The following is a 22966-nucleotide window of genomic DNA, read 5'->3' as shown; positions in this document are numbered from 1 at the left end:
CCTGCTGTTTTGCTGTTTCCACCTACATGCAATTCAATTCCTACACAGAAATCACAGATTTATTAACTATCTAGTCTGTGGTTCTGTAAATTGCATCTAAAGAATTTCATTAAGCCTTGCATTGCTTCTTTCTCAAGTTAGCTTTCTTTCTTCTTCTACACAAAGGTATAATTTAGCAGCAATGCTGAATTGTATCTGTGGTATTTGAGTCTTACAGCTCATTTAGTGTTGACTGGTTTCTTTTAGGACCTCAGCTGGGATGCCTGAATCTCCTCTCAGTCCCACGGCAGCCCGTCAAACCCCAGCCAGCAGCCTCCTCAGTCACACAGACAATGCTGCAGGAGAGAGAGTAGCTAATGGGGACTCCTGCAGTGGAGTGAGTGGCGAGAACTGGCAGAGTCTCCACCATAAACAGGTATCTTCATCCTCCGCCTACTCCTCATCCTCCTCCTCTTCATAAGCGGGAAATAGAACAGTCTTAGGCAAACAGATGTCAAGGGAAATACAGCAAGTCGGCTCCATATTGGACGTCCTCTGACAGGACACCAAACCCGCAGCCTGTAGCTCTGTTGACAGTGGCAGGGATTTCATATGAGATCTGATCCGGGTTGGGAGTTGACACACAGAACTCTGTTTGTCCTTCATTATTAGTTTGTGAGTCTGAACCAGGGAGGAATAATTGTCCGCAGACCTAGGCCAAACAGATGCAAGTGAAAGGCAAATAAGCATGGCCCGACATAATTTTATGGTTGTCTGTTGCGATTCCATCCCTGGGCATCTTAATCTATGGGATCAATGAAACAACCAAGATAATGAACGCCTGGTCAGCACCGTTTCCTTCAGTCTGCTCTCTCATCTTGTCAGGTTTGCTCGGCTCTTTTCTCTTAATTCACTTTATAAACCTGGGGAAGGCACTCAGCTTGTGACATATAGAATTTTTTACAACTAAATGTCCATAGCAAAGCCTCTGCAAGCACAGTATGCATCTGTATGAACAGAACATGTTATCCTTTTGAAATCTCCAGCAAACATAATGAATATAGTAAGTGACTCCAGTGTTACCATGTTGTCTGTCTGCCAGAGATTGTGATATCAAAGTTTTTCAAAATGCAGACTCTTAAAATGCTACTAATGAGGACTATATATAGTGAAGACTGTTTTTCTCTTAATAAAATATAAATATTGCAATTATTTTAACTGAAAAAAGCAACTGAGATATGTGATATGATAAATGGAAATGATCATTTTCCAATTTTCATTTTTACTGGGAAAAAAACTATTAAATTGTGATGGTGTGACATTTCTGTACCAAACAAACATGTTGTCTTTCATCTGAAGAACAAGATTTTTAGGTCAGGGCATCTCTGCAGCACTATAGTACCTCATCATAATAAGGTAAATTACCTACTTAGCTAAGTGGCTGGTGCACCAATTAGTTAGGTGTTTTGTTTGGGTTTACTAAGTTTTGTTTTGTTAATTTTGGCAGAAGTACTTTTGTCCTGTTCCTCCCACATTTAAGACAGCCTTTTGTGTATGTAAATTAGGGCTACAACTAACAATTATTTTCATTATTGATTGATCTGTCGATCACTAAATTAGCTGTTTGGTCCATAAATTCTCTGAAATTGTGAAAAATGCTGATCACAGTTTCCCAAAGCCAAAGGTGATGTCCTCAAATGTTTTGTTTTATCCAAACTCCAAAGATATTCAGCTTTCTTTCACAGAGGAGTAAAGAAACCAGAAAATATTCACATTTGTGAAACTGAAAAAAGAGAATTTGGACACTTTTGTTTATTTCAAAGAAATGACTCAAACCATTAATCGATAACAAAAATAGCCAGTCAATCTAATGATTGCAGCTGTAATGTAAATAATGATGATTTTAATAATGATAAAATAATAATGAATAACTGAAAAAATGTAGTACATTTTCTTCTTATTCCCCAACTATTTTGTCTCTGCCATTTTTGCTCTGATTATCATGTTGGCCATCAGTTTCTGTCCCTCCAGTCCAGTGCTTCCCAAACTTTTTCTCATCCCATACCCCTTCAGATGTTCAACGTCAAGCTACGTACCCGCCCATTTGCTCTTATATCTTTTTTTTTTTCAAGTTTGAAATCCTCGTCTACACGTTCAACCTAAAATAAAATCCACTTGACATGTTTATGAGAAGGGTCTGCTTGAGAAGACGCACATAACTCTGCAGTGTTTGGCTGAATTTAAGAGAGTCTGAGCCTTAAATTCTTTTCCACACACAGACTCTGCCTAAATTTTGCAAATTACTTTTTTTCTTAGGTACTCTTGGAGGTACGTGTACCGCAGTTTGTGAATAGAGACTCTAGTCCATCTCGCAGATGTGACAGAGTCAAAAAACAAAGATATTCAATTTGTAATGCCATACAACAGAAAAGCACATCATTAACAGTGTAACTCTTTAAAATTCTCAGTTTGTTATTGATTGATTAATCGCCTAATCTAGCCACTGTTAAATAAGACAAAATCATATGTGCCTACAAGCAATGTAGATTGTTAAACCTGCTGCGGCAAAATGTGAATTCTTCATCTAACTTCCAGTCTTCTTAGCGTCCCAGCATTTTTATCACTCTGGTAGAAACACCTCAAAGGACAGACGACAAAAATGACAAACTGGACGTCCCTCATGTGTTCTTTCATTACATCCTGCAAGCTGCTAAGATATTACTTCAATGTAGACACAAGTCTTTGCTGAACCCCATGAAGAACATCAGGTCATAGCCTTTGCACATGACTGTGTGCAGCAGTTGGCATTTTATATGTAGAAAATGAGACATATTCACCAGAAAACTGTTCAAATTAATAATAATATTTTCCCCTACAATCAATTGTCAGCACTAGTACTATTTTTATGCATTGTTTGTTATACAATATGTTGAATTTGTAAGAGCTTTTGTTGTTGTTCCTTAATGCAGTCATGGCAATTGCTGCTGCTTCCGTCTGAATATAAAAGGAGACAATCCCTCTGTTATTTGTCACTCAAGCAGCAACAGTGCAGATTGGTTATTATTCTGTGAGTGTTTGCCTTTATTAATACCCATACACTTCTATTAGGAGTCACAACAAGCATGTAATTGTGTTGCTAATTAACTGGTCAGCCTATCTCCCATCTCATTTAGGGTCAATGACACAATCCAGCATGATGATGTTCACAAAAAGGTTGACAGCACTGTTTTGTAATTGGACTGGAAAGATATCCATTCGATGGTTATTACTGTTTAACACCTGACACTTGCCTTCGGTCTCACTCACTCGTCCTCCTGCCTTCACTCTGTTGACTGTGGTCTTTTTGTCACTGTGTCCTTCGTCTTCTTCTTACAGCTGTTTCTGGCTATGATGGCTCCTCAGCAAATGCAGCAGCTTCTGTCACCCAACCAGCTGCAGGCTCTGATCCAACAGAAGCAACAAGCCCTTATGCTCCAGCAGGTATTTATGCCATACTAACACTATAATAACTAGAGTTGCAATGATTAGTCGATAAGTCAATCGACAGAAAAATAGTTGCCAACTATTTTGAGAGTTAATCGATTGATCATTAAAGTAATTTTTAATGCAAAAGACAGAAAATACTGTTTTCATCCTCTCAAATATGGATACTCCTGGGTTTCCTCTGTTCTATATCATATTAAATTACCTATTTTTAGGTTCAGGACTGATAAATCCAGACCTTTTCAAATCACTTTGGACTTTGAGAAACTGAATGGACATTGTTCACATTTTTTTCTGATACTTTACGGACCAAACAAAAAGTAACTGTCAAAGTAATCAATATAGTTATTAGTTGCAGCCCTAATAAGCAGTACTTCTTTTAATAACACTGGACTGTTGTGCCAAATAAAATGAATTTTTCATGTGTACAAATATTCATTGGAAGTGAATGCAAAATAATGTTAACAATTCCCATAAATATTTATAAGCTGAATGATAATTATTTGTAAGATTAACTAGTTGGCTTAATAACAATGTTGAAATGTTACTAAGTCCATTTAGTCAAGTGTACTTAAGTTATTGTAGTATTTCCATTTTGATGCATTTAAGTTCTGCTCTACATCTCCGAGGTAAATATTGTATTATTTGTAATATTCCTGTCCAGTGAGAAGTATGGATCTCCACATTTGGTTTGATTTGAAAAAAAAAAAAAAAGGGTAAATTTTATGGAATTGAACTGAAAATTCTCCTCCTTCTTCAGCTAAATAAACTCTTTTAAACACTAAAAAGTTTTAGAGATAGACTGTGGTTCTCACAGGACAGTTACAGTACAAACTTAACCACTAGCTAGTTAGCCTAGTTAGCATTAGCCCACTGTGGAGACCAGCTGCCTCACAGCTACATGTATGAGGATAAGCAAATTTGTTGGCTAGTTAGTTTGGGCCTACTGTTCTTCTGACGTAGAAATGAACTAAAATAATACAATACAAATGACTTACCTGACCTTCCAAGTCCAAGGTTTTCCATAGCAAACATTTTGGCTTCATGGCAGGGAAACAACAGGTGTAGTTAAGGGCTGCATTCAGTTTAGCTCTGCTAGCTAACAAACGGTACCTGGCAACAACCACTCCGTCAACAGACTCAAGAGTAGCATAAAAAAATAACCTTGGTCATTTCTATTTTAAGAGCTACTGTTTCACTTAGTTGAATATATTTTTAATTAGGTAAATGTCTATACAATTTAAATCCTAATAATGGTATAAAAAATAGTCTGTTACTATTTTTCTAGCAACATCTGAAAGAGTTTTACAAGAAGCAACAACAACAGATTCACCTTAAGCTGCTTCAACAGCAGCCCAACAAGAAAGTCAAAGAGGTAAGTACAGCTGTAGTTATGTGGTCTTTTTCAATTTTATTTTATTTTAAAGCTCTTTTGGCTGTTTTTGCACTTGAGTTTGTACATCAATCTTGTGGTAAAAGCTCTCAATTAAGATCAATAAATGAATTAATTTATGTTGTTAAGGTTGATAACCAATCTTTGGGGGTAGGGGACTTGATAAAGCATAATATCACAATATTTTGTGTGACAATATTGCATTGGTACATTTATCATATACATTATTAATATTGCAAATGCAAATTTAACTTGATTATACTAGAATAATTAAATTGATTGCTTTTTCAGTCCACTAGATGGTGCAGAGTATTTTTCTGGTGAGGTCAGCAGAGGTCACAGTCAGTGGGATTGGCAGGTTTTTATGACAGTGTTGGTCTGTCTAAAATAAATCATTGAAGTGAGATGAATTGTCTTAAAACTTTAAAACAGATTCCTTTGCAGACATAATTTGCAATTGAAAACAGGTAATAAATCACAATATTTGTCATTGCAATGTTCAGCATATCCCAAAATCACAGTAATATCAGTATCCTTATATAGAACTACGGACCATTTACGGTGGCCAGATAATGAAAACCTATTTTATCAGGACAGATGGAGGAAGGAAGGAGATCCAACAGAAATGTCCAATCACGAGAGAACATGTTTATGTGCTTTGTCACTTACTTTTGGGATTTGAGAACAATGTTTTCTAGCCCTCGTTGCTGATATGTTGGTGGTGTGGGCGGTGAGTTTTTGGTTTGGTAGGTGAGATTTCAAAGTATTTGTTGTGAGATGCCATTACAGATGCAGTATATCCCAATGATTTCAGTTCAGGATTAATGCTTACAAAAACCAAGAGAAAAGAAAGTGTGAGTACAAAGGCTTCTTATGCATGTTGCCTCACTATTCTGTGAAATGTCTCATTTTTTCTCGCGCTGTCCTCCAGCTCCCTGCACAGCAGCTTGTGTTCCAGCAGCTCCTCCAGCTCCAGCAGCAGCAGCAGCAGCATCTCCTCCGGGTGCAGAGACCGGTCCTGTCCTCTCCTGCCCTGTCTCCAGGTCTTTACATTTGACACAGAGGTTTTACATCTTATCTGTGTTTCTTCTCCCTATTTGGAGCAGAATGAAAACACCGGTGATGCCGGTTTCATTTCCAGCTTCATTACAGTATCAGTTTGTGCAGCAAATACATTATACATTATTTTATGATCGATTAATCTGTTGATCATTTTCTTAATTAACTGATTAGTTGTTTGGTCCATAAATGTCCTCAAAAGAAACCAGAAAATACAGCATGTGTTGAGAAGCTCAAATGGTACAATTCAAACACTTTTTCTTAAGAAAGGACTTAAAACAATTAATCGATTATCAAAATAGTTGGTGATTGATTTAAGAGTTGACAACTAAATGATTCATTGACTAATTGTTGCAGCTCTGGTATCAGTGTTTTTAGTCTTGTAATTCAGAGCATGCTTACAAATTTAAGATTGAATCAGCTGTAATGTTACTATACCATGTTGTATCATATCACACAGACACAAAAACAAACAGATCTGACAAACATGGATTTTCGCAGAGCACAGGAAAAATTCTTTCTTGTTGATTTTAGGTTCAGTTATATAACTGCACTAAACTTAAAAGACACAATGATGAAAGTGAAATCTAAAAGTAGAAAATTCATCAGTGCTCATCTTCTAGCTGTGATAATTATTCCTGGATTACAGCGAAGAGGTAACATGAGGTCATGAGACAGACTTGGTCTCTCAAGAATCAGCCAGACGAGAAATGGCGAGATTTCTGACATGACTCGCTCACCCTCGACCGAGTCACGTTAGAAAGATTCAGATGTTAAGAATAATTAAGAGTAAAACCAGACTGTAACTCTGATAATTTGTTATTAATATGAAGATCGGTTTCTGAGGATTGGAAGCACAGTAGATGCCTGAACAGGTGACAGGTGTGTTACAGTCATTCCAAATGTCTTGTAAAATTGATGATGATAAAATTGTCATTATGCTGCAGAAGCTTAAATACACTTTATTATGTTTTATCTGCCACAGAGAGATCCAAGAGGGCATTTTTGCATTTCTGCCCTTTTTTTTTTTTTTTTTTTTACAAAGATGGGGGCACCAGAGGAGATGATTGCCCCCTTTGTCCCCTCCTTGAGTCCACCAGTTAATTTGTTTGGACAAATAGGACAGGATTCGGTACATGTGCTTGTAATTCAAGACTGTCCTGATTTTTTCTTATAGGTTGGAATGACTGGAACTGTGTAAAATGTGAAGCAAAGACAAAAAAGTGCAGGTGTGAACAGTAAAAAACCTCAAATACTCAATGTAGTAAATATGTCATCAGCTACTTACACAAGTCACCTGTCTCTAATGTACAATATACAGTTTCTTTTGTGGTTTTCTTAATCCACTTGTAAAGGAAAACATTTCTATATAGATACAGACTTTTATAATATCCCATATGTCTTTTTGTGTTTTAGGTGGTCTCGGCCCTGCAGAGATGCAGCAGATATGGAAAGAGCTCACAAACGGGATAGCTGAAGATAAAACCACATCGAAGGGCAATCAGGACTCTTCTGCTAACAACATAATGTCAACAAAAGTCACAGCGAGACAGGCCAGCGACCAGCAGACTCCTTCCCCTCGCAGGGCAGAATGGTACGATCTGTCTGCTCACGCTGTGAACAGATTGTTAGTGCTGAGATGATACTGCTTTTTTGTAAACATCAAAGACGTGTCATCTGTAGATATTTTCTTCCTCTCAAGGTGCTGGTGGGGAGCTGTTTGCTTTTGCAGCGAGACTTCACTTTTAATTCCCCTCGGGACGATATATTTTTTATTTTGTTTGTTTGCTTTGTGTTCCGCCACCTGAAGTGGTTCAGCAAAGAAAAAGTTTACACGACTACATGTCCCAAATCAAAAGTAAATAGTTTTCCATTTATTTTGCAGTGCTCCTTGCCACCTCTCTCTGTCATTTTCTGCCACCTGAAAAAAGAAAACAAAACACGCTTATATCTGTTTTATTGCTCTCTTTTTGTTGTTGCTGTTGTCTGGCTGCTGTGGTTTTTAATCATCGCTCTCCTCCTCCTCCTCCTCCTCCTCCTCCTCCTCCTCCTCCTCCTCCTCCTCCTCGTCTAGCGCTGTTAAAGCTGAACGTGCTGCCACACACACTCTCTATAGCCACGGTGTGTGTAATTGGCCTGGATGTGAGTCGGTGTGTGAAAACTTCAGCCAGTTCATCAAGTAGGTTTTAACACTGACTCTCTCTGTTTATGATTAAAAGGAATACCCCAGTGACAATGTCAAATACTGAATACTAACAAAGTTGATATGGTATTATATTATACTATCATATAAGGACTCTGGGTAAATTCTGTCCTCTGCACAGTAATAAAGACTTTTTCACCATTTTTTGCGACCATTGGAATCCAGTGTAGCTGCTGTGAATCCAAGCTGACCACAGCTGCTCTCTCTGTGAAAGAGCAAACTACATACTTTTCAGAGCTCCTTTGGGAGTAAATATTTGATACAGCATGGACATATTTTCAGTGCAGCATTCCTTTAATTCCCCTGTGTGTGTGTGTGTTTCAGGCACATGAACAGTGAGCACACACTGGATGACAGAAGCACAGCGCAGTGCAGAGTCCAGATGCAGGTGGTTCAGCAGCTGGAGCTTCAGGTAGGAATGACTCCTGTACAGATAAAGGTTATAACTGCTGTGTGGATGTTTCCAAGTGGCCATGTAAACCTGAAATTCGATAAGATTGTTGTATTCTGCACAAAGAACACCTAATTGAGCTTTTTCTTTGCACAGGCGATTATTGTTTATCAATTTAAAACATGATATTTATAGTAGCAAACTTTGTCTGCAAAACTGGATTCTTTTTCCCAAAATTTCACCACCTAAACACCTTGCTCACGGTAAATATTCATGAAATGTTTTGCCAATGCCGCCTCCTTCCTGATGTTTGACACAGCTGGAAATTGTACTTTGCAAAATGTGTTTGGTTCACAGCTTTCCATTTCAATAATCTGCCACACCGTCCACTCTGATTTCCGCTCCCTGCCTTAACAGCTCTGCAAAGAACGGGAGCGTCTGCGAGCGATGATGGCTCACCTGCATCTGCCATCTTTAGAGGCTCAGTCGATCTCTGCACCCGCGAGTCTACAGTCGCCACAGACTGATACGGCTGCTGACCCACGCAGCCCACAGGTAGATATCGTGCGGTAATCTCTGTGTGAACAACAGACACAAAGGAAATGAGCCATAAACTGTGCTGCATGTCTGAGCTGGAAGGAAACTCCAAAAATATGCGGCGGAGAGTGAAAATAACACGTCTCTGGCTGCAATCTCATCTTCTCTAGCTCTGATGAAGATCTTGCTAAGGTGTAATTGACCTGGTGAACTTTTACAGTTGGATGAGCTGCAAAGATATGTTGCCATTTTCTTAGAAACAAAAAAAAACATGAGATAAAGGTCATTTGAACCAAAAATACACATCACAAATAAATATACTGTAAAAGTTTTACCATTTTGTGCCTTTTTATCATAACTTTCAACTTCTTCGTATACTTTTCCTTTGTAGCGATTTCCATCCTTTCAGAGTTGCTCAGCTGTTGGCACCAGATGGCTGCTATTGTGTTTTCAGACAGCAGACATGCTCTGATAACGTGGAAGCTAATCATTTGTTAATCTTGCAAATATTGCACCATAATCAAAACACTCACCAAACAATTTCACCCTATAATTAACAATAATTGGCTTCCTTCTTATTGCGATATTAGTGGAATCACCTCTGAAGAGGCGAATCAAATCGCTCTGTTACACTCCTGCTCTCTGTTTTGTTTCCCTGTCAGTCTTTTCACTCCACTTGTTCCTTTGTTAACTTGGATCATTTGCTCGTGTCGCTCTCAGCTCAGCTCAGTCTCCGTCACCAGCAACCTGCCCTCCCTGAGCCCGTCACACTCGGCCCAGGCATCCCCTCAACCTCTGGTCTGTGTCAGCTCTCCCTCCCCGGGGTGCGAAGAGGAGTCGACCCCTCTTACATCGTGCGCTGGGGCCATAAGACGTCGTCATCACCCTTTGGTCTACTCGCTGTCTTCAGGTAAACCAAATACTGTACTCACTTATAGATTACAGCAAATAAATAGATTGTAGCACATTTTCTGCTCCAGTTTCCACTTACTATGTTTTGTCTTGTTTCAGAAAATGAATATGAGCTCTACAAGAACACTGATATCAGACCACCTTTTACCTACGCGACACTCATAAGACAGGTACTTGACTTTAAACAGACTGTAGGTAACTCAGATGTAATATATGTATATATTATTCAAATCCCTTTGTGGACTAATTGCAGAATTTGCGATTAAGTGCCAAAATTATATTTTCTCCTTTGTCATTTTTACTTTATGTTTTCCTGTTTTGTATCCACTTGTCCATAGAATTTGAGCATTTTCATGTTGGAGGCCTTTCTTGTGTCTATGAAGAAAATAAAAGGCAACAATTTTAATGATAGAATAATTATGTTAAACCAGTAATTGTTTAATAAATATGAATAGTTGCTGGTTCTCTTAGTGGCCTATGATAGAAAACTGAATACCGGACAAAAACAGGAGCAAAAAGGAGTTTAAACAGGTCACCTGTGGGCTTTTTTTGATATGAGATATGCATGATAATTGATTAATCAAGACAATACATGGCAGATCAGTTGATATCAAATCTGTTTTGTGTCACTGAGATGATACCTCGTCTCTTATCCTGAAGAAGACAGTATCTCTGCCAAAGTGTTGATACACAGAATTAGAGTTGTAACAATTAGTCAACTGATCGATTGGTTCTGGTGGTTCCCAAAACTTTTTCTGGCAGGCTCCCACTTCAGAGGCTGAAAAAGTTAACACCCCTGACCCCACACTGTATAATCAAACAATAACAATAATTTGGCAAGCAACTAATAAAAAAGGATTCAAGTTGAATTTTAGTAAAATGAAGGTTTCTCTACATAAATCATATTCATTTAACTCCGTTTCACTCTGTATTTCTCCCCTGGTCATCTGCACCCCCCCTCACACTTGTAAATGTGAGATTTTCCCCTCCTTCCTTGTATCAGGGCTTTAATTTGATCCTGTAATGTGCTGCAGTTTTTTTTAATTTCCTTCCTCCTACAGGCTATTATGGAAACATCAGACATGCAGCTAACACTCAATGAGATATACAACTGGTTCACACGGACGTTTGCTTATTTCAGGCGCAACGCTGCCACTTGGAAGGTATCACTCCCCCACATAATTAACTCCTGTGATCCCAGTGTGCGTCATACCTGATTTATGCAGCATGTATTCAGTAATATCTCTCTTTCACTCTGATTTTCTCTGGATCAGAACGCAGTGCGCCACAACCTGAGCCTGCACAAGTGTTTTGTGCGTGTGGAGAATGTGAAAGGTGCCGTGTGGACGGTGGACGAGGTGGAATACCAGAGGAGGAGATCCCAGAAGATCACAGGGTACAGTAGATGACTTCCTGTTTATCCCAGTGCTGCTGTCAGGGTATCTGAATATATATCAGCTCAAACATATTAATATTTAAGACATTTCTCTAATTCCACCAAAACAATAAACTACACAATTTACAATATATATTTTAAGATACTCAAGGAATTATTTGTGTCAGTCTCCAAGTAGAAAAATGGAAAAGCAACTTTCTTCCTTCTTTCTTCAGATATTGAATACATTTAATAAAAAAAGCTTTATATTTAGCTAACTTGTCACCACACAACACAAATCACAGCTTGATAAGAAACACAAAGTCCAATATGCAAACAGACAAAGATATATACACAATTACAAAATGAAGCAACAATAAATAAACATTTTTTAAGCTAAAAACTCTGGGTGTTGGGAAAGAGATTCAGGGAACCTGTCTGGAGACAAAATGTTGTTCCAAGTAGAAGACAAAAGTCTTCCATAGCTAAAAATATCTTTACTGAGCCCCCTGTGGATTACTTAAGTTTTTCAAGCTTGAGATGTGCCATAAAACTTACACTCCTTATTTATCACTTATTTACAGTGTGATGGTGATTTGGTAGATTTCCAGTGAATCAGCACTAACATGGTACCAATAATGACAGAAAAGCTACAGCATCATAAACTTCATACATTTTAAGATATTTTTAGACTCGGGATGCACCTGAATCTGAATGCATTGTTTGGGAAAGCACGAACAATGCGATGGAACGTTCCAGTCGAAGTTGCTCCATGATTACCTCAGCGTGGTTTAAAAAGGTTCATCTACTTTGAACAATCACTTCATTCAATGCACCAAGATAAATCCCTTCAACTGATCTATATTATTATATACATGTATGTCTTTATGTAGAGTTTCTACTTCCATTACTTCCCATATAAACCACGTCCACTTCTATCTGTGTACATGTACAGAGACAGATAATTTTGTTGGTTGAACAGATACAAATATAAATAATGACATCTCTGTGCAGCTCTATTTTGGACCTTAGATTTCAGAAACAAAAATTAAGACTGCATGTGTAAACTGTTATGACACCACTGGGTTGTAAGACGATGGACGAAGTATATGGACCAGTGTTCAGCTCTGTCTTTGTACTTCCTGTGTCCAGTGGTTGCCAAGATACAGTAGGCCCCCTATTACATCTGCAGTGTTGTACATGTTTGCTTTTTGATTATAGGCCTGACTCTGTAAATTAGTTATAAATATGACTGAAATGATCCTGGCGACAGTTTCAAGGCTCTAGTTCAAGTTTCTTTCCTGATCATTCATGCGACTGAATTATTTGTCATCAAAACTGACCTTGCCTCAAGCTATTGTTGCTAACCATGTTGAGGTTTGTACAATATATACGTTATTGATGTGTTTGCCATGAATCAGACATGGATTGAAATTCTCTTACCTTTGTTTGTCCACAGTAGTCCATCATTAATAAAAAATGTGTCCTCCAACCTGGATTTTGGGACCATTCTGAATGCCGGCTTACAGGTGAGACCCGCAGCACTGCTGTAGCCTCCTGAGTTTGAACTGGCTGAGATCATCGCTTGATTTTTGATTATTCTTCTTTGTAGACAGCGATGGCTGAGGCATCACTGCCAGGATTCAAGAAGGAAAGTGTCAACAGAAACTCCAGGAATCAAATACAGGAGAACAAAGCAACAAGTCTACAAAACTTCTCTCCGCGAGTCCAGCAGTGAGCTTTTTCTTTATTTTGAACTCCAAAAGTTCAAGACTGAGCTAATGAAACAGCTGATGTGCTGCGGTCATCAGTCAAAATGTCAACGTCTTTTGCCTCTCGCATGCAGGTCTCTTTTCCTGAAAGACGAAGCGCTGAATCTGAATGACCCGGAATCTGTGATGCCAACAGTAAAACCAGCTGGTCTGCAGCACGACGGGACTGAAGATGACGAAGAGCATTTGTTCGACCTTGAATGACGAATGAAAGGTTCCAGACTTAAAAATAATCAGCATTAAAATAAAACTTTAATGAACTTTCAGGGATGTAGACACCACAGTTTATATTATACCATCATAAACACATCAGAATGGAGGATTCAGAGCTGCGATTCATTGTGTGGTTCATTAATTCATACACATGAAAACTGTTCTGACTGAGGATGTCTGCCGCAGTTCACTTTTTCTTTTGACATTTCAACCTAAAAAGAAGTGGAAAATAGCGCCACCTGTGGTTTTTGTGTCACCTAATACTTATTTTCAGCTAGAGATTTTAAAATATAAGCTAAATGTGAAACTCAGCCTCAAAATTGCTTCCATTTACTACCCAGATAAGAAAATTAAGATTTTTTTTCTTTGTATGTGACCTTTCCAAGAAAATAGTCAAAAGCATTAAAGTAAAAAAAATGTACACTGTCAAAAACCTTTTTCTTTTTTCACCATGAACACCACGTCCTTCCATTGCAAAATGTTAAAATTCAAAGGCCAAAGTAAGTGATTTAAATGACATAAATATCTGTTACAATGTGGTGAATGTGACTGTTACATTAGAGCAGTGTTTCCCAACCCTGGTCCTCAAGGCACACTGCCCTGCATGTTTTAGATGTTTCGCTGCTCCAACACACCTGATTCAAATCATCAGGTTGTTGTCTGGTCTCTGCAGAGGCTTGATGATGAACTGATCATTTGAATCAGGTGTGTTGGAGCAGCGAAACATCTAAAACCAGGGTTGGAAAACACTACATTAGAGCAAAAAAAAAAAAAAAGAAACAAAATGTTTTCTTTTTTTTCTAAATATCTGAAAACATGTATAGTTTGTGCTGTGGCTTCTTTGTTGTCCTTGTACATTAAAAATACTTGTACGATGCACATCTGCCTATTGAAACGTGTTTTACCAGTGTTTTATCAATGTTTCCTGTGTGTAACTTACATATTTAATACAGCACTGTGTTTCCACTTGAATGAATTATTGTTCCAAACATTCCACTTTTATAACATAGATGTTGTGTACAAAACACTGTCTGTATTTATAAAAATGTATTTGTCTGTAACTGTATGTCCAAAGTGTTGGATTACATTGTAATAAATACATGTAAACCTGTTAATTGTTTGCCAATTAATGGTATTTATTTTATCATAGTCACACTTGTGATTAATGGCATTAAAAAAAGAATTTGTGTTTGGATGCAAAACTACATTTAGACAAAATTTAAGTCTTAATATGCACTGTTAACTTTTGTATATACTGCAATAACCCTGCATTGTTGCAACTGTCAGAGTTTATGTTGGGTGTCTTGGAATTTTACATGGAAAATAAAAAAAAATTGGCTTGTTTTGGGTAAACGTTCTCATTGTAGCGCGATGTTTTCTTGCTTGTATAAGCAGCATGAGACGGCACATAACAGCTTCACAATAACTGTAACAAGGTCATGTTGGTCAGGTCTTTAAATTGGGTAATTAATAAAAAATAAATTAGAATTATCTATTTTACAACAGTGGATCAGGGCCACATTAAGGGGAAAAAGAGAAAGATTTCTTAAATTTTGCACTGTGAAAATGACGCTGAAATGTCGAGAAAGTTGAACTTTCAGCATTAATGCAGGCATAAGAAAACATAAATAAAAAGGATATTTATTTATTTATTCATTCATTCATTTAGTCATTTATTTTATTGTATTTTTGCATTTTGAGGTTAAACTTCAAAAGTTGAGATTCCTTTTCAACTTTATTCTTAAAATGACATTTCAGCTTTATTCTCATCAATTCAAATTTATTCTCAGAATGCAATAAATACATGAATAAGTAAATAAAAAATGTAAATTTTCCTTCTCTGATTTATTTTTTCTTATGCCTGACACTATATTATCAACATTTCAACTTTATTCTCAAAATGCAATAAATAAATACATACATAAATACATATATAAATAAACAGAGATCCTTTGCCTCTGATTTATTTTTTCTTATGCCTACAAAAGTCCAGTCATAATTTTTTTCCTTATGCATGTTTTTTTGTACTCTCCCGTACTAATCAAACTGAACTAATTCAAAATCTATTCACATAGATATTCAGTTTAATGTCCATAACAATATTTGGCAATGTGTGTAGGTGGAAAAATAATAAATTAGGGCCATACAGGGACAGTAGAAATACATGTACAACTATGAATGAACTGAAGGTGCCATACCTGAAAATAACAACTACAAATAAACAAAATTTGTTAATATTCATGACTTTGTCCCTTGATGATCACTAGAAGAAGGTTTCAGTTCATCCTCCTCTTTTTAATCACATCATCATCATCATCATCATGTAAAACTCTAAAATGAAATTCATGGATAAATAGTCCCAACATGGTCTGATCCACTGATGAACACCATGAAGTGAAGCCGTTTCTGCAGACTTCACAACCAAACACAGAACAAAGGCTCCCTGTTTTGACTAATGTCAGTAATTGTCTCGGCTGATAACGAGTTAGCTTTAAGTTTGCTGTTGCCTCTCAGGGCTTCCTTTGATTCGCTGTCAGCCCATTAGATGACATTTTCCTCTGATTGCCTCTCCACACGGCATGTTTACTGACTGAAAGTTAGCATGGCGCTCGACAACTTCAACAGCTTCACTTATGTGTTGCTTTGATGTGCCATATACTCAGCGAGAGGCGGGCAAGTCAACATGTTTTTCCACGCAGCACTTTTGACAGCACTTAGTCAACAGCCCCTGTGAGAGGGCTGCTCTCTGTTCATCTTCTCATCAGCGTGTAATGATGATGATGATGATGTTGTCGCCCATGTGTCCAATCTCCTCATAAAGGCCTTATCTGTGGCAAAAACACATCTCTACGCTTTAACTGTTTATTTTAAATGTTGCACATAAATATGTTTTTGAATGAACAGTCTATAGAAATATATACATACTATTATAAATCCTGGTCTGAGGACCAATAAAGGTCCTTGAGTGGGTTTTATTTGAACTTTTATAACACTTTTTGGAAGCTGGAACAACAAGGGAAGAAATAGCCCATTTCGATTGTAAATTATAGTGATCCTAGCTTGATCCAAGGAAGAAGCTTTGTGTCACTATGGAACATTCAGTGTTCCAGACTGTGGTGCCAGTACTATCAAAGCTTATGGAAAATTCTTTGTCAATTCTGCGCCAGCAAATAAACAAATGAGCACATATGGAAAATACAGGTCAGCATGCTATTCTCAGAAGCTTGTTAATCCCCCCTTTAGGGCCATTTCTTTATCAAAAGTCATGCAACATAGATAAGTTGTTTTTTTTGTGCTTCTCCATCCACAGGCTTTGATAGAACTGCCACCAAGGTCTGGCATCAAACAAAGCATAGAATGTACTGTATGACATAATGTCCCTTTTTTCTTTTTGTTTTATTTTGCATGGTTTGATTATTGATTGACTATAAGACTTTATTATCTTCAAACCTAAAAAAAAATACTCAGAGGGGATTCCTTAAGACCGATGTGCATCTATTGTGGGAACCCTTGACATGACAAAGTTTGAGAACCTCTGAACCCGTCTGAAAATGTTTTATTTTGTGTGTGTGTGTGTGTGTGTGTGTGTGTGTGTTAGTTTTGTATGTTATAATAGTGACATCGTATTCTGTAAGAATGAATTATATCATTACAGAGCAAACTGAGTTTCTTTGCATGAATTGAATAAAAGACAAAATACAGCTTTGACAGTTTTGTTTGAGTGAGTGTGTGTATGCAGATGAGAGCGCCTGCATACATCCAGTATTCAGCTGACACACTTGTGGGGTATGTGTCTCCATTGTGTTAGGTGACTAAAAGCAGAACAGAGAAGGCAACCTGAAGTCATCTCTGCTGCTCTGTGATCAGCATGTTCAGAGCGTCCACTCAGGAATCTGCTGGGAAAGGGGAGTGTTATTAAGTCACCGAACAACAATAAAACACCCACACACACAGCACAGCTCAGAGTCTCCTGAGCGGTGACTCAGGCCGGCATGTTGGGTGTTGTTGGAGGTTTCCTGACCTCTTGGTGTGGACAGACGCGGGACGATGGACGAGGTGAAAATGTAACAGAGTCCCCGAGCAGTCATGAGTTTCAGACATGTTACCAGGAGACCATGTACCCGTGGATGGGACGGAGGAACACAGCAACACAGCTAAAGGCAAGTACTCATGATCTCGCCTGAAAGAAGCTGTAAAAGCAGTTTATTTCTTTTTAAGATATGCATGTTGCCACCTGTTCTTAATCTTCAACTGATAAACAGAGGCCCTATATTTTGTGCTGTCATTTATTACCTGCAAAGTTGACAATTTTTATGTGAGCAGTATTGAAAAGTTGCAGTGTTTTTCTAACTTCACACTGGGCAGGGCCGTAAAAACACTGAAACATAATGGGACAAAAAGTTCCCACTGAAACGCCTTATTAATTATGTGAGCATAAAAGCTCTACAAGGCAGGATTACACCTATGATTTTGATAAATTATTACTGTCTACTAGTTTATGTGAACAAAAAAAATTTAAATAATCAAATGTCCCCCAAAAAGCAAGCAAATTGTTTAAGAAATCCTGGATTTACAACTTTTTCTGTAGGCGTGGTACGTAAGAAATCTGTCATATGTATTTGACAGCTTCTCAGCTAACGTAACTTTCTTTTGATGTGAAGGTAGTGCGTCTTTAAAATCAGCACCGGAAATCCTTTCAGCACGTGACCCTGTGAGCAGAGGAAACACCATCCCCGTTGACCTCATTAGCAGTAAGTGGAAACAATACAGCGACAAAAATTAAATGTTGTGACTCTCGACGAGGGGTTTGACTGAAAAACAAATCAGTTTGATTCAAGGACAGCAGACAAACAAGAATGAACAGTATGAAGGCCGAAGCAGGACAGTGACCACATCATCTTATTGTGCCACACTGCGTGTGCATTTATCACAGTTTGTTTGAGAAATCAAGTATTTATGTCTGCTGTTTCAGGCCGTGAGAAATATACTGCAACCCCCAAATAAAGGAGTTGACATAGGGCTCCTCTGCAATACAGCACAATATTAGTTAATGATTATTAGTGCTCCCTTACTTTATATTGTACTTGTACAAAACTAGCAAAACACAAAGGGAAACAGCCTTGTTTCTGATTTTCAAATGCTCAAATTATAAGACAAGAATAGATGAGCCTTTATCGACACCCAGAGAGGAATAATCAGCTGAAAAGCAATCAGAGTGCAGCAGAACAGGGCCAGTGGGCCATTTGACTGACTTCAGGAACCTTAATTTATGAATAAAAAGAACCTTTGTTTGCACATTTGCTTCAGTTTCCCTTCTTTCCTTTCCACTGGTTACTTTTAAAGTATTGTTACATCCCTCATCCACTGGCCCAGACTTTGGGGTCGTTGTAGTAACAACAATTAAAAATACAATATATTAACGAAATTAAAAAGCTGGCAGATTTGAAAAAAACATTTGGAGAAAACTAGGGAAGGTTAATTTCTGAAGATATTGTACTGTGATGCTGAACTGCTGGCTTGAATTTAATATGAAGAGTTGGAAAAATGGGAAAGGGATGAGGGATACATAAGGATGCTCAACTAATGGCTGAGAGATAAACTGCATTGCTGGCATTAATTTGTATGAAAAAGCAGTTAAAGAAGCATGACTACTTGGGAAAGTGGTCCTTTTAAAATGAATGGGTTTTAGGATTTTCAACCTGTCAAAGTTGACTGATTGATGGAGTTCAATGAGTTCACAATTCTGTCTGATGATTTATTATTAAAGAATCTCCATTCTATCTCTGTTCTGTGTCAATCAAATTAGCCAGTCTTCACTGTCTGTTTGTTTTTTTGCCCAGCTCAGCCTCTGCCTGCTGCAGCTGCACCAGCAGAGGCCTCACAGGAGTCTGCAGGGTGTCTGAGGCCTCAGTGTGACCTGCAGAGGTCCAGCTGCCCGCGATGTGGGCTCACAGTCCCAGACCACAGACTGCCCCCTCTGTCCGCAGGCCTGAGCCGACTGCAGGGATCCAGTTTGACATTGCAGAGCGGCGGCAGCAGCAGCAGCAGGAGGAGCAGGGAGAATGTGGCTGGATCACACCAACCTTCTGCTACACCTGCTGGTATGGCTCACTTCACACGCTGTTCAAACAGGACTGATTTATTGATAAATTCTCATTTATCTTGAAAATGATAGTAGGTAAATACTTTCTGTTCTCAAACTGGTTTACTTTTAAGCTGAAAAGCTGGGGATGAGGAGCATCCTGCACTGTTCACACACTGGGCTACGGCTGTTGTACCAATTATCAATTTAATTTCATGGAGTTGAGACTGTATTTCTGTATCTGATTATGAGACAATTCGCAACATTGGTAATTCAATAAATTTGATTTATCATCCAATCTTCTGGAAAAATCAGCTACAATGAACAAATATTGAAAAATGTGTACATTCAAACGATTTTTCTGTTCCCACCAAAGACGGTCTGTCCTCTTACACAAAAGGAGCTCTAAAAAGTTTCCCTTGAAGACTTTCAAACACTTTCTTCCAGTTTTATCAAAGCATGCAGAGGGCCACTCCTTGTTTATCATTGTGTTCATGTTGTTACCTCTATGAAGTTACGCATTAAATCAATACAGTGGCCACACATAATGCTCCTTTTTCATCTACACACGTATATATATATATATATATTAGCATAAGTTATGTGCGGGGGGTGTATAATTGGAGCGGCTAAGCAGGAAAACGTTGGACCCCACTCCCCAGGGAATTCTGCCGTCTCCTTTTCATTTACTTCCTTGAGTAAACAGGATAAAACAGCTTGATTTGCATGAGCTCACTCACTATCTGGTCCGTGTGAGGATGAAAAACGGTAGCTGAGTAATAACACAACGGTTAGGATCACGAGAGATGCACTTGAACGCACCACTGGGGTTAATGTATGCAATTTCATCTGCACCTAATTTAAGCAGGAGAGCAATTATGTTGTGACAGCTTCTTCCTAGTTGTTGTTCATCACCGGCAGCCTCTGTGGCCTTTTTTATTTTCCCTCGAGGGCTGAACGAAGCTCTGTGATTAAGTAAACACAATCACACTTGATCACTGCAGCAGACTTGTTTCTCTTTTAAGTTCTACTTGGCATAACAAACAAATGTGTGAGATTAATTTAGGGTTAATAGAATCGTTAATCCCCAGTTCTGATGGGATCTGACAGGCTTTTAGAACATAGAACAGCTTTTCTGTGACCTCGCACATGATATTTGTTGCTAAATCACTTCTTTTTTCCCCACAGACTGCTGTTTACAGCTGCTGCTGGCGTGCCTGTCGTGTCGGGGCTCCGTGATGCTCGTGGCTCTGTTGGAGGCCTGTTCCTCCTGCCTCCACACCCTCTGCTCGTCCTGCTGCCACGCCTGCAGCCGCTGCTGTTCGGCCATCGAGGAGGTGCCCGTGGAGGAGCTCAACTGCCACGTGCACTGCCACTCGGTGCTGTTCGAGTCCTGCTGTGAGCCGACCGAGTGCCTCGAGTTTTGCCTGGATTGCTGCGACATCTGCCATCACGGCTAGAAGGCAGCTGGACCTCGAGGCCTGAGGGGGACTAAGATACATGTGACAAGACTGAAACAACGGACGTTACAACCAATGTGAGATTCATTTGTGCTCAATATTTCTTGTGAATAAACGTCATCTCATTGACCTTGTGGTCATCAGAGTTACAACAACAAACTCAAGTCTTTGTGATAATAACCAATTTATCTACTAATTATTTTTTATGCCAAATGCTGCTAAAATAAAACATCTTTATTGACTTCAACCCACACAATCACTTTCCAGAGAGGGAAGATTTGACTTTAGTGCTTCATACTCTTCTTCAGTAAAAGAGGATTTTATGAGCCTTTATGAGCTACAGAACATTTAAGTAATTAGGTCAACATTTTTGGGAAATTCACAAGAATTAGAGGTACCACTCTCATCACTGTGCCTGAAGTAAAGAGCTAGAGCCAGGAGGTGATTAGTTTAGCTCAATAAAGTGAAAAAAATAATAAATAAATAAATAAAACTACCGACATCTCTAAATTACACAAATGAACATGTTTATCAAACCGGGTTTTCAGTGGGACTAAATATTGCTGTAAATATTTGTTGACAAACAAACAACAGTTTGTCACATCTGCCCAGCACTTTGGTGGAGGCATCGTTTGTGTACAGATTAAACACTTTAGATGCAGTTTATTAATTAGTGAGGTTGAAAAGTGTTGGGAGGTAGTTTTTTAAACTTTGGATAAAGCCAGATTAGCTGTTTCCCCATGTTTCCAGCCTTTGCTCTGCTAAGCTAATTGCCTCTGGCCCCATACTTGAAGGGACAGTTCGACATTTTGAGAAACACGCTCTGCCCACCAGCACCTCCGCAGATCACTAATTAAAATTTATATGTTGTTGTTTAATTAGTTAATTGACCCAAAGTGTAAAAAGGAGGTGAGGTTTAATGCTGGGTTATTTGTTGGGGTATTTCTTAGCATCGATTTCCTGGAGTCATCTTGTCACAATGAGGTTACCAAGACAGCTGTCTCCCTTGTTTCCACTTTTCATGCTAAGCTAACCACCTTCTGCCTTTAGCTCCAGTCTACATAATAAGAGTGGTGTCAATCTTTTTATCTAACTCTCTGCAAGAAAGTAAGAGTGCGTTTCTCAAAATGTCAAACTATTCCTTTAACATCTGTGAATTTTCAGCTCATTGCATCCACGCTGACAAGAGAAAGGAATAGATGCATTATTTATCTCCTGTTGATTTTTTTGGAAAATAGATTCAAGGACCTTTTTGAAATATTAAAGGAAATTTGTCAAGGTCATTTGTTCTGCTTGTTAAATCTCTTTGGATATCCTGAGTGAATAACATTGAAGCCAACGCGGGACTCTTTAATACTTTAGTGTTGTTGTTCTTGGTCACATTTCTGCAGAATCAAATGGTCATTTGTTTAATAAACAAATGCAGAAACCCGCTGCACTGCAGTGTGCGCAAGCTATGGTGCATTCAAGCCTCAGGCTTTATTCCACAGAAATGTCTTTTGTTTGTATTTAATGACTTTGACCCAGCGAGACCCTGAATGAGGCGGGTCGACCTCTACGCTCAGTTTTGTTCAGGTTCTCATGTTGTAAGATTGCAGGTCTGACTTCTTCCTGCGCAGCTCTCTTTAGCTGAGGAACAGGGCGACAAAAAACTTGTCAGCTTTCTCTTGAATCCCTTTTCATATTTGTCATATAAAGCACTTAGAACATAAAAGGATGCTCATTCTCTCCAGATCTTGGAAGATCGAAGCCGGCTCCTTTAAAGTCGTCGTGTGAGATGACAGCGGAGAGGCAGAGTAAACAGCCAAAAATAAAACAAAGCGGCGATAAAGACAACGCTGTCAATCTGTCCGGGCGAGCCAAGAGGCTCATTTAAATCACGTTAGAGCGAGTAAATCGAATTTAAGTATCTGTTTTGCCCACAACACATTTGGATGCTGCTGGTGACAAGAAACAGCGGTGACGTCTAATTTAGAGCATGGCGAGCATACACCAACAAATAAACACTCAGGTTTGTTCCACTTGTCCCCCTCAATTTGTTATACCCTTTAACCACAGCTGATGTCTACCTCCACAAATCACTAACAGCTCATATTGTCAGAGGGAA

The 22966-nt window shown here is 38.6% G+C and overlaps 2 protein-coding genes across 2 annotated transcripts; both read left to right on the top strand.

Annotated features, from left to right (window-relative positions):
• The first annotated feature begins 255 nt into the window (after window positions 1-255).
• LOC146316803 (forkhead box protein P4-like) lies at window positions 256-13896 on the top strand. The gene is made up of 15 exons (XM_084734500.1): window positions 256-415; window positions 3355-3459; window positions 4751-4837; window positions 5787-5898; window positions 7331-7508; window positions 7989-8093; window positions 8442-8529; window positions 8926-9063; window positions 9766-9955; window positions 10057-10127; window positions 11019-11120; window positions 11232-11353; window positions 12792-12861; window positions 12945-13066; window positions 13179-13896. Exons 1-15 carry the CDS (start codon window positions 260-262, stop codon window positions 13306-13308), a joined length of 1776 nt encoding a protein of 591 aa, XP_084590626.1. The 5' UTR covers window positions 256-259; the 3' UTR covers window positions 13309-13896.
• A 3291-nt stretch (window positions 13897-17187) lies between these two features.
• Window positions 17188-21676, top strand: LOC146316802 (myoD family inhibitor domain-containing protein-like). The gene is made up of 4 exons (XM_084734365.1): window positions 17188-17481; window positions 17983-18068; window positions 19158-19418; window positions 20588-21676. The coding sequence occupies exons 1-4, from the start codon at window positions 17417-17419 to the stop codon at window positions 20857-20859; spliced, it is 684 nt and encodes a 227-aa protein (XP_084590491.1). The 5' UTR covers window positions 17188-17416; the 3' UTR covers window positions 20860-21676.
• Window positions 21677-22966: the final 1290 nt, after the last annotated feature.

Source organism: Lutjanus erythropterus, chromosome 13, assembly GCF_056507025.1.
Source record: "Lutjanus erythropterus isolate fLutEry1 chromosome 13, fLutEry1.hap2, whole genome shotgun sequence".
NCBI lineage: Eukaryota > Metazoa > Chordata > Actinopteri > Lutjaniformes > Lutjanidae > Lutjanus > Lutjanus erythropterus.
The sequence above is the reverse complement of the archived record's forward strand: the minus strand, read 5'-3'. Positions and strand labels throughout refer to the sequence as shown.

Bases quoted from the DNA above. Each gene is read 5' to 3' on its own strand.
- LOC146316803 (XM_084734500.1), top strand. From the start codon at position 260: ATGCCTGAATCTCCTCTCAGTCCCACGGCAGCCCGTCAAACCCCAGCC. The intron at 4,838-5,786 runs GTAAGTACAGCT...GCTGTCCTCCAG, and splicing joins CCAACAAGAAAGTCAAAGAG to CTCCCTGCACAGCAGCTTGT. The intron at 9,956-10,056 runs GTAAACCAAATA...GTCTTGTTTCAG, and splicing joins GGTCTACTCGCTGTCTTCAG to AAAATGAATATGAGCTCTAC.
- LOC146316802 (XM_084734365.1), top strand. From the start codon at position 17,417: ATGTTACCAGGAGACCATGTACCCGTGGATGGGACGGAGGAACACAGC. The intron at 18,069-19,157 runs GTAAGTGGAAAC...TTTTTTGCCCAG, and splicing joins CCCCGTTGACCTCATTAGCA to CTCAGCCTCTGCCTGCTGCA. The intron at 19,419-20,587 runs GTATGGCTCACT...TTTTCCCCACAG, and splicing joins ACCTTCTGCTACACCTGCTG to ACTGCTGTTTACAGCTGCTG.